This window comes from Paramormyrops kingsleyae, chromosome 16 (genome assembly GCF_048594095.1).
Source record: "Paramormyrops kingsleyae isolate MSU_618 chromosome 16, PKINGS_0.4, whole genome shotgun sequence".
Taxonomy (NCBI): Eukaryota; Metazoa; Chordata; class Actinopteri; order Osteoglossiformes; family Mormyridae; genus Paramormyrops; species Paramormyrops kingsleyae.
Window position 1 is genome coordinate 4,092,027 of NC_132812.1, and position 12,461 is coordinate 4,104,487.

Consider the following 12,461-nt stretch of genomic DNA (forward strand, 5'->3'; position numbering starts at 1 on the left):
CCTGGGCTTGTTCACAATGGTAAGGATTGAGGTGTCCACACTGGTCTAAGCACAGTCTTTTACTTTAAGTGTTTATGGAATAGAATAGAATAGAATAGACTTTATTCTATTTATTGTGGAAATTGTCTATATATCTATACTCTCCATGAGACACAGACAGGTGACACCAAGTTTTGTGTCACAGCACAAGGTTGGCCAGTGTCTGGCACATCTGGAATAGTTGCTGTTAGGGACCTTGTTCAAGGGCTTCTGATCAAAGACGCTGAGCCGTAACCCATTGAGTCACACACTCCCCCCATTTTTAAAGCATTTCACAGCAGCTGTCACATATATGTTGGTAAAATATTGCTAAAACAATGCAATGTCATGTAAAGTTTGACTATAAATGCAATCAAAGTTATGTAGTGTAATACATTTTAAAATGTGTAAACTTTCTATTTGCCTGCACAAGTTAGTGGTTTCTCAATTTAATTACACTTAATCAAAACATAAAAATCCTTAAAAACAAAGTCCAAAATTAACAAGTTTACTAAAGATTGTTCTTTATTTACAACATAGGAAGACTTATGTACAGTATTATTTACAGTTTAAGCAAAACATGACAGTCTGCCACTTCAATCACACCTTCTCTCCAGTTTACATGAACCCAGCTACAACATCCATAAATGACTCCTTTTTTATATTTTTATACATTTCCAATTACAAGCCAACCCAGCTGCAAGTGTAGTGAGCAGGAGGCCACCCGTTTAACCAAGAGGTTGAATGTCTAAAGTCCTGCTGTTATGAATATTCAGACAAATAATCCAATATAAAAGGAGCACAATTTAAAAATCTGCAAGGCCACTAAATACATAATCAATTTAATGTATTTCAAAATTCCACAGAATGCACCTGGTATGAGGACCACGCTCAGCAAAGATACTTCAAGGAGCCTGAGAAATGTACAAATGCCTGTTGAGTTTAGGCTACAGCACAACACTGCACCCATATTCCAGTCACATGGAACAGGACCAAACAGAGATGGACTGTATGGCGTAGTAAGTGGCTCTCTTCCTCAGCACTGACTATGAATGCAGGACCTCGGACCCTCAGGCAGTATCTGACGGATCTTTATTCTTTAAAATTCTTTGTAAGTTTAGAAGGTGCCGAGTGTACAGATCACCTGAAAAAATTGTGGCGGATGACAGTTTCCCCTGCTGGTAATATAATGAATATCTGTACTGCGAAGTACAGAACGATTTACAGCAGAGATTATTATGAAATTACCAGATGGCTATTTTATGGGGGATCATTTGTTTACCAATAGCAACACCCATACTTGTGATTACAATAATTAATATTCTAGGCTTTAATACTTTTTCCATGAATCGTGGAGTTGGGTTTGGCAGTCACAGACAGATTGGGTCATATTCTACTCAGGTAGCGCGCTGTGTGTCCCTCTCAGTCCGAGTCGCTGCTGCTGCTGGATGAATCTGTAGACATGGCCTCCACATCATCTTCGTTCTCCTTGTTGTGGCCTGGGGGCTCCAGAGCGAAGTCGTTGCCATGGTGCGGTGGTAGAATGCCCATGGACACGTCACTGGACTGCCAGGGGTACTGTGGCGTGAGCACATCTGGGAAAAGGGGTCAGAAGAGAAGCAGTCAGGGGGGAACGCAGCTGTGACGCATAGGACAGAGTAGGCCTGACAGACACTGCACTACTGCATGACGTAACTGTGCTGCAGTGAAGTCTCAATGACATCATGCAAGTTCTCACAAATATAAGGAAAAATTTAATGGACCTTATTCCCAGAGGAGACTTGAAAGCTTAGCTTGTAGAAGCAGTGTTTGTTTTGTTCTGTGGTCCGTGTTACTGGTTGAAAGTTAATTATACAAATGGTAATTTCCGAAGGCGAGAATAATGAGTCATCAACAAATATTACGAATCGCCTTGGAAAACAACTAACTGTTTTGAAAATCTGCTTCAATTCAAATTCAAAGCAATCTGCAAACAAACCAAAGCAGACAGGTGGCATACCTGGCAGTCTGCCCGCAGCCAGAGCGTCACCAGGAAGGTGCCCGTTCACACCATTGGAGGCCAGGTTGCTCATGTGACCCAGCATCCCACTGCGCATCTCGAGATCGGTGGGGTACGGCCTGCGTGGGTCACCTGTGGCCATCAACCAGAGAGCTTTAATCAGCAAATTAATACATGCTTGCTTGGAAGGGGAAAAAGCATCTAATTTTCTCATAATTTTTTATTTTTTACATAAAAAGTCCCAGGCCAACGCCCTTAACCACAGGGCCATCTTTTCTCCCTTCATACACACCTGGTACCCAGTTGAGAGGAGCACACACTGCATTGCTGGCACTGATTCTGTGGGCATACTTGATGATCTCCTCTGAAGAGATGCTTCCTTAAAAAAAAAAAATAAATAAATTTACAAACAAGAAGTCCCTTTCAAACACATATCAACAATTCCATTCTGTTGTCAGTCACAACTAACCAACCTTTTCTGGCCTTTTCGATGGATTTTAATTTTTCCTTTGCTTGGTATACAGCCGTTGCCTTGGAGAGAAAATATCATAATTAGAACCAGATCCAGACCAACTGACTGGAGCCGCACAGGGTACAAACCCCAGGTATATCTATGACAGGATGCCAGTTCACTGCAGGGCAGATACAAACAAATCCTAGAGGCAATTTACAGACACCAACTAAATAGACTGTGTGTATTTGGATTGCAGGAGGAATCTGGAGTATGCAGGGACTTAAGTTAAATGACTGCATCTTGAAACAGGCGGCAAGAAATTGTCTTTGTTTTGGTCAGAGAATGTAGCTTCCCTTTACTGCAGTTGTTTAGTATTAACATAACAAGAGAACATGCAGCAGAACATCTAAACTCCAATGGACTAAAATTGTTCAAAAAGCTCAGTGCATCCCAGCTCACCAGTGTGTGCTCTGCTTCCTTCAGCTGCTTCTGCAGTTGCTGGATGTCGCTGTCCCGTTTCTCCACCTCTTTCTCCAGGAGCTGCATTTCCTGGTGAACTTTTCCCTGCTTCTGTGCTACCTTCATTAGCTCCTGGAACTCCCCGTCCCTCTGCACAAGTAGCTCAAGGATCTGCGGAGGGATCAGGAGAAATCACACGGCGGCAGGGCGACAGGGGCTCGGACGTGACACATCAAACGACACATCCCCTTACCTGGGTGTCCTCGCCAGGCTGGGGCAGTTTCTGGCTCCTCGACAAGGCAAGGATTTCAATCAGCTCTCTGTGATGATCAGAGTTTGCTAATTACCAGTAATACAGCAACAGTAATAAAATAAACACAGGAAAACATATTTTGTGGAAAATGCATATTTGCTTCATTTCTAATCTTATGGACAGTCTCTACAACCAGACACACGACATCAAACATATGTACATTAGACAGCTGCTGAAATTTCATTTGATAAAAAAGAGGTACAAGAAAGTTAAACCATCTGGTCCCTAGTAAGTGTAAGAGGAAGTTTCAGCACAGCTCGTAAATCCCGCTATAGTATTTCCTAAATTAATTTCAGTAATAATCTGAGACTCTGTGCCGTGACGCAGCTTCACCAAATACGCACCTGGATAACACTTCCAGATCGTCTAAAACGGATAACAGCCGCTCCTTCGTGGACCTGCTGGGAACCGCCATTATTCCAGGTTATTGTTTGTACTGCGCATGTCAGGAAAGAGAGGAAAACGAAAGCTTTGTGCGTTTGCGTCCGCGGATAAAGCAGTTCGAAAAGCCTCTAGCGACGCCTACTGGACGGAGAGTGGAAACGTCTTCACCACGAAGGTGTCATTTCTGTTTCAATCGCTCAAACATAAAAATATTTTACCACAAAGCCGGGAACATCTGCAAGGAGCCCACCCACAACCACAGCATCTTCATTTCTCTGCCATTAGGCAGGCGCTACAGAGCCCTGTATGCCCACAAGACCAGGCTGAACAGCTTCTGCCTCAGAGCAATGATATTTACAAACACCACTGTATAACCACTGTGACGGGTTTTTATTATGGATTCTAAAGTCTTCAAGTGCATATCAATCCCCATGATTTCTTCTTTATTTGCCCACCTCCCTACTCCTCAAGTGCAATAATTTATTTATTCAACCCCCCCAGAGTGAAAAATTCTTTATCGTAATATCCCTCTAACCATGATATTTTTGCATCCAGTACTACATTTTATTCCGCACCAGAGCCACCAACAAAAGAGCGGGGGACACTGGGGCGTCCCCACTAAGCAGGGCAGAAAGAAGCTGCTCTGTGCTCTGGCTGTCGCTGGAGAAGGGGGGCTGGTTATAGGAGTCATTGGGAGTGATGTTCCCTGGCCAGGAGGAGCCCCCCTGGAAGGGCTACCAGATCCACCTAAGCCATGTAAAAAGAAGGGTTAGCGGCCCCCGTCAGCAGCAACGCCCTGCCAACACTCACGAGCATCGGGATCTGACAACCATCCGTCATTGGAGGTGACGCACCAGTAGCTGCCATTGGAGCCCTGGGACATGCTTCAGATCTGAGGTGGTGGGGGGGGCAGTGTAGCGCCGGTGGGATTAGCGTATCCCGGCATGCCATGCGAGCGCGTGTATATTGCCCCATGTACGTCATTGTAAATAGCCCTTGTTGTACTGTTGTTGTTGATGGTTGTATTTTCCTATTGTCCTACATGTGTTTGTCCATGTCTTGCACGAACCCTGTACGATCCTCGCGTGTCTTTAGTGTTGTATAACTTACCCACCATGTGTGAGCTTGACTGTCCGGTGTCTGACCTCCTTGCGTTTCCCCTTTATATTTGGGTTCAATGCTCATTGAGTGCCTGCTATAGTCCTGTTAAGGACTGCAATAAAAGACCATGTTCTTCCCGGCAAGCAAGTCTCCTCCTCCGCTGCTTTTGTGATGCTTCAGTCTGCCCTGCACTACAGTATCTTACCTGTACTTAGTCTATAGCAGTGTTTCCAACACGTTCCTCAGGGAATCACAGACGATCCATGTTTGGTGCCTGCACCAAATGACATCTTATTGTATTTGTACAGTGACCATAAATGTGTCTTACACTGAAGGTGCAGCTATGAAACTGCAGCTGGCAACTGGGGAAAGACAAGGGGGAAATTCCACAACAGGGCTGTTATGAGCTAACTACCCATTACAGTGGCTCCTTCACCTGCTAGTGAAGAGAAGTCGCCCATAATGGCTATGAAAAGTCAGAAAAGGCAAATGGCCCTTGAGACAGCAAGAGAAGAAGGTGACTTATCAGTTGACATAATGGTAACAGACACAGGAACAGAAATGACAATGAATTATATAATTAGGACAGGAACAACAACTGGTGTACACAAGCTCTGAACATGTAGTTGTGGCTAAGAACAGACCACAGCCAGATGAAATGCCTGAGCCATGTAAGATTGAGATCTCACATTGATCGGTATTTCCAGAGAGAAAGCTCAAGTCAGCCGAGTGAAGCTGAGCAGCAGGACACCAGCCACAGTCCATCAAGCATCAATGTCCCAGTTGAAGTGGAAGGTAATTCATCCATGACATCAGAGAACCTGGAACCAATCCAGACATAATGTGATGGAGAAGAAGATTCAACGATACAGGTCACATGTAAAAGTTGCCAAAGTCCCACAACTAAAAAAAGAGTAGTAAATTGTCAATGCAGTTCTAAGCAGGATCCTAGAAGATCTTAGAGGAACAGCAGAAAAGAAGCTGAAAGGATGACTAACCTGATTTATGAATATGGGGTAGTATGGTTTGGAGCAATAGGCCTAAGAAAGTTTAGAAGGCAACAAGAAATCAGGCACCTTTGTGAAAGGGCTGTTCAAAGACAAAGAGTGGAGCACTCCGGGTGTTAAAGTGGGAATATGAAGATATTTTGAAAACAACATACAAAGACAACCAGAGAAATTAATAGAGGTAAATACTTTCACTCGACTGACATGTCACCCATTCCTAAACCAGAACACCAGTGTGACGTCAGCTCTCCTGAATGGAGTGAAGTCAATAAAGCTGTGAGGAAGGTGAGGACAGTATCAACTCCAGGACCAAATGGAGATCCATACTGGCTGTATAAAATGCTCCAGATGTCCTGAGGTTTCCATGGAGAGTAATAAAAATGGTGTGGAAGAAGAAAAACTTTCCAAAAGCATCAAGAGCATTAAGAATACTAATCCCCAAAGATAAGAAGATAAGAATCCCTCAGAAACCAGCAAATAAATCTTCTGGATGTCGAAGGGAATATTTTCTTCCACATTGTTGCACAAAAGACAATTTGATTGACTACTTAGTGCAGTAAGATAGTATAACTGGTATTTCAGGATGCTTTGAATTAAACCATGGTTTGATTAAACCATGATATGGCACCAGATCCAGGCTGCAAAAAAGGAAGAAAGAGATCTTCATGTTGCATTCCTCGACCTGGCCAATGCTTTTAGATCCATCCCGCCTACTATCCTCAGGGCAGCCTTTAAATACATTTGTGTTCCAGTGACCATCACAAAAATATTTCCAAGATCTGAAGTTTTGCCTCACGACATCAGAATACACCACATCTGGGCAACTCCTGGAATTAGGAGAATGTCTGATGTAGTGCTGTCACAAACAATTTTTCTTTGAAAGATTAATCTAGCAATTATTTATTCTGATTATTCGACTAATCTAACAACTAATTTTTCAATTGATCTGATGATAAATTTATTGATAAGCAATTATTTTCAAGTTAGTCATTTATACAACAATTCACCCTCTCCCCCCCACACACAATTCTGAAATTCTCATTAACATTTCAATTTATTAAAATATTTCTTAAACATTATTAGCATTATTAACAAAAAAGGCAAATCTTAAGAGATCCAATAGGATTTCTATATCACACTGAAGTTAATAATCACTGCAATAGTTTTTACTTAATTATTTCAGTACACCAATTTGACTTTAATGTTGAAATACATGCTAAAATGATAACTAGACAAACATGTTTTAACAAACACTAGCAACGGTAGCTTATAGTTAAGCTTACTTCAGTGAGCAAGGAACGATTTAGGCTACAGTGTGTAAGAGTAGTCTTAAACGATAATGTCTCACTCTTACAAGACAGAATAAATAAACAGGAAATATAAAACGGTTGAAACAGCATCATTAACGTCAGCTACAGTAGAGGTTGCGAAAAGGTGTCATGACTAAAGTTTTCCCAAACACTGGAAGACCACGTGCCAGCCTTTTTTGCTGCGTGTTTACCCAGAGGCTCCCGAGCTTTGCTGGTAGACACAGCTTTGTTGCATCATGCGCAGAGGGGGGGGGAGCGAGGCAGGTATGGCAAGCCGTTTTAACATTTAATCACACTCCTATCCGTAATTACATTTTAGATATACACAATATCATTTCTCCTAGTCAAAATTATATTCCTACTAGTCAGAATGGCAATTACGGATATCCACAATTGTATTCTTACTAGTAGAAAATGTATTTCAAGATATCTTAAACTTTATTTCTCCTAGTCACAATTCTATTTAAGATATCTTTAAATCTTTACAAAGTATAAGTGGCTATTTTGACATTCAATTGCTAGACTGGATATGTATTGCAGATATCCGTAATTCAATTCTTCCTAGTCAAAAAGAGCATTTCAGATATCCACAATGACATTCTTCCTATCCACAATTGTCATTTCAGATATCCACATCGTCATTCTTCCTAGGAGAAATTACGTCACTTTTGCCATTCATGTCTATTGGGCTTTCAATTTCAGATATCCACAATTATATTTCAGATATCCAGAATGTTCATTCTGGATATCTGCAATTCAATTCTTACTAGGAAAAACTCCCATTTCAGATATCTACAATCCAATTGTTACTAGTCATAATTTTAATTTCAGATATCCGACAGGAAAAAGAACATTCCATATATATGTATACACTGCTCAAAAAAAATTAAAGGAACACTTTGAAAACACATCAGATCTCAATGGGAAAAAAATCATGCTGGATATCTATACTGATATGGACTAGATAATGTGTTAGGAATGAAAGGATGCCACGTTGTTTGATGGAAATGAAAATTATCAACCTACAAAGGGCTGAATTCAAAGACACCCCGAAAATCTAAGTGAAAAAATGATGCGGCAGGCTAGTCCATTTTGCCGAAATTTCATTGCAGCAACTCAAAATTGTACTCTGTAGTTTGTATGGCCCCCATGTGCTTGTATGCATGCCTAACAATGTCGGGGCATCCTCCTAATGAGATGATGGATGGTGTCCTGGGGGATCTCCTCCCAGATCTGGACCAGGGCATCACTGAGCTCCTGGATGGTCTAAGGTGCAACCTGGTGGCGTCGGATGGACCGAAACATAATGTCCCAGAGGTGTTCTATTGGATTTAGGTCAGGCGAGCGTGGGGGGCAGTCAATGGTATCAATTCCTTCATCCTACAGGAACTGCCTGCATACTCTCGCCACATGAGGCCGGGCATTGTCATGCACCAGGAGGAGCCCAGGACCCACTGCACCAGCGTAGGGTCTGACATTGGGTCCATGGATTTCATCCCGATACCCAATGGCAGTCAAGGTGCTGTTGTCTAGCCTGTAGGGGTCTGTGTGTTCCTCCATGGATATGCCTCCCCAGACCATCACTGACCCACCACCAAACCAGTCATGCTGAACAATGTTACATGCAGCATAACGTTCTCCACAACTTTTCAAACCCTTTCACATCTGTCACATGTTCTCAGTGTGAACCTGCTCACATCTGTAAAAAGCACAGGGTGCCGGTGGCAGATCAGCCAATTCTGGCATTCTACGGCAAATGCTAATCGAGGTCCACAGTGCCGGGCAGTGAGCACAGGGTTCACTAGAGGACGTCGGGCCCTCTAGCCACCCTCATGAAGTCTGTTTCTGATTGTTTGGTCAGAGACATTTGCACCAGTGGCCTGCTGGAGGTCATTTTGTAGGGCTCTGGCAGTGCTCCTCCTGTTCCTCCTTGCACAAAGGAGCAGATACTGGTCCTGCTGATGGGTTAAGGACCTTCTATGGCCCTGTCCAGCTCTCCTAGAGTAACTGCCTGTCTCCTGGAATCACCTCCATGCCCTTGAGACTGTTCTGGGAGACACAGCAAACCTTCTGGCAATTGGCATGTATTGATGCACCATCCTGGAGGAGTTGGACTGTGCTGTGCAACCTCTGTAGGGTGCAGGTATCACCTCATGCTACCAGTAGTGACACTGACTGTAGCCAAATGCAAAACTAGTGGAAAAAACAGTCAGAAACCTGTTACACCTGTTGTTAATTTCATTAACACCAAAGCAGCTGAAACCGATTAACAACCCCCTCTGCTACTTAACTGACCACATCAATATCCCAGAAGTTTAATTGACTTGATGCTATACTCTGATTAAAAAGTGTTCCTTTAATTTTTTTTGAGCAGTGTATATATATAATGTAATTTTGAATATCCAAAAATACATTGTGGATAGTAAAAATGTCATTACAGATATCCACAATTCATATTATGACTAGTAAAAATGCAATTGCAGATATCTACAATTAGAATTACGCCTAGGAACAATGCAATTGCAGATATCTACAATTGTATTGTGGTTATCTGTTGACGAGTAGATAGGACGCCGTTTTATCATAAAATGGGTCCATTGACTATCCACAATTAGCGTCACCTTACCGGAGCTGTACCAGACCAGCTCACACCCTGTGTCTGAAGCTTAACTGACCCAGAAATAAACCATTTCTACTTGAATGTGGATTTGACTGCTCATTTATTTTGATGCCGGGCTAAAGTTAAGGCTAAAACTTTCGTTCTTGGAGACAGCGGTGAGCGGATTCCTTGGAGCGAGATTAAAATTGACCCGAGAGGGGGGCGATAATGAGCGAAGCGGCTGTGAGTGGGGGGAGCTGGAGGAGCGTACAGGTCCGTGAGCAATGAGCTCCACTTACATGCTCAGATCAAAATTATGCATTTTGTGAATGAATGACCGTCCCATGCACTGACTGCGAACAGCTGACAGCCCCTCAACACGCCACTTGCGCTAGCTGTCTGTCAGCAGACCCTCTGGGTGACCAAATCAAAAATGAAACTGGAGCAAAACTAGTAAACCCGGCTAATACTGATTTAATTGCACTGGAGTCTGTATTTGTGCTGAACAGTGCAGATGAGTTAAACGTATCATGCTGATCACTTTCTTTTTTTTTTGTAATTCAGTATTTTTATTCGTTTTCAAAGTAGCATATAACATACATCGAACAAGAAAAAGTGTTAGACAATTGCTACCCCCCAACCCTCTCCCCACCCACCGCACTTCAGGAATTGTTACAGGTATATAAATAGAAAAACTACAATATTACAAAAGATAGTTTAAATGACCAAAATCTCTCTAACTGAATAGGTACAGTGCTTCCACATAGATAAAATGGCGGGCTTAGCCTGATTAGACCGTGTTGAAGACAGTTCCAAATATAATATCTCAAGTAAGGAATGTAACCAGTGCTTAACAGAAATGTCATGTGGAGGCTTCCATCGCTGAACTAAAAGTTTTTTTGCAGCAGTCAAGGCTGCTAACCAAAATTTCCAGTCCTTCTCCTTTAGATGAAATTGAGAATTGTCGTTCAACATGCTGATCACTTTCTGTTCTGCTGCATTAACAGCAAAAACTATATATTCACCAATGTGAGGCGAACGAAACAAAGAACGTTTTATATTTTACCGTGCAAGTTATTAGCTTTCTATTAAAACGTATGTAGTTATTAATTTATTTGTAATAAGGAGTTTATAGAGAACTGTCATAGCAACAGTATGGAAGGCATCAATAATTTAGCTGGCTTATATATTTTTATATATTTTTACCGGATGTACGTCGCACCGCCATTCTAGATATCTGAAATGACAATTGTGGATAGGAAGAATGTCAATGTGGATATCTGAAATGCTCTTTTTGACTAGGAAGAATTGAATTACGGATATCTGCAATACATATCCAGTCTAGCGATTAAATGTTAAAACGGCTTGCCATATATATATACACTCACCTAAAGGATTATTAGGAACACCATACTAATACGGTGTTTGACCCCCTTTCGCCTTCAGAACTGCCTTAATTCTACGTGGCATTGATTCAACAAGGTGCTGAAAGCATTCTTTAGAAATGTTGGCCCATATTGATAGGATAGCATCTTGCAGTTGATGGAGATTTGTGGGATGCACATCCAGGGCACGAAGCTCCCGTTCCACCACATCCCAAAGATACTCTATTGGGTTGAGATCTGGTGACTGTGGGGGCCATTTTAGTACAGTGAACTCATTGTCATGTTCAAGAAACCAATTTGAAATGATTCGAGCTTTGTGACATGGTGCATTATCCTGCTGGAAGTAGCCATCAGAGGATGGGTACATGGTGGTCATAAAGGGATGGACATGGTCAGAAACAATGCTCAGGTAGGCCGTGGCATTTAAACGATGCCCAATTGGCACTAAGCTGACACACGACTGCACACCAACCTACAGCTCCAATCACCTTGTGAAGTTTGCGGACGACACAACTCTGGTGGGGCTCATCACCAAGGGCAATGAGACTTGCTACAGGGAAGAGGTCGATCTTCTGACCACATGGTGCAAGAACAACAACCTCCTGCTGAATGTAAGCAAGACCAAGGAGATTGTTGTCAACTTCCAGAGAGACCACACCCAACATCTGCCACTGACCATCGACGGTGCTGCTGTGGAGAGAGTAAGGAGCACCAAATTCCTGGGGGTGCACATCAGTGAAGACCTCTCCTGGACCACCAACACTGCAACACTGGCAAAGAAAACCCAGCAGCGCCTCTACTTCCTGCGCAAACTCAAGAAGGCAAGAGCTCCACCACCCATCATGACCATCTTTTACAGAGGAACCATTGAGAGCGTCCTTTCCAGCTGCATCACTGTGTGGGGTGGGAGCTGCACTGAATACAACAGGAAAGCCCTACAGCGCATTGTGAGCACAGCTGAGAGGATCATTGGTGCACCACTCCCCTCCCTGAAAGATATATACACCACCCGCCTCACCCGAAAAGCCATCACAATTGTGAGCGATGCAAGCCACCCTGCACACGAACTGTTCAGCCCCCTGCCCTCTGGAAGGAGGTATAGGAGCCTCCGCTCCCGCACTACCAGACTCAGCAACAGCTTCATCCACCAGGCTGTGAGACTACTAAACTCTCTCCCCCGACTGAAACTACCTCTGAACTACCTCTGAAGTATACAAATTGCACAATCGGCTACTACTACTATTATTATTATTATTATTATTATTATTGTTGTATCATTATTATTACTATTACTATTACAGCTGCTATTACTATTACCAGCACTACTATTATTGAATTTCTCTGCACAGAAACACTTTTACAAAACTGGAAACACTTTATATATCTCTCTCAGTACCAACGGTAAATGCCTTAAGCTGCCTGCACTTTATAC

General features: G+C 42.7%; 1 protein-coding gene across 1 annotated transcript; it reads right to left on the reverse strand.

Annotated features, from left to right (window-relative positions):
• Positions 1-525: 525 nt before the first annotated feature.
• med4 (mediator complex subunit 4) lies at positions 526-3,826 on the reverse strand. Its single transcript, XM_023831758.2, has 7 exons — positions 3,588-3,826; positions 3,184-3,250; positions 2,931-3,101; positions 2,491-2,548; positions 2,310-2,396; positions 2,018-2,149; positions 526-1,613 (listed from the first exon to the last, which is right to left on the reverse strand). Exons 1-7 carry the CDS (start codon positions 3,656-3,658, stop codon positions 1,441-1,443), a joined length of 759 nt encoding a protein of 252 aa, XP_023687526.1. The 5' UTR covers positions 3,659-3,826; the 3' UTR covers positions 526-1,440.
• Between the last annotated feature and the right edge of the window lie 8,635 nt (positions 3,827-12,461).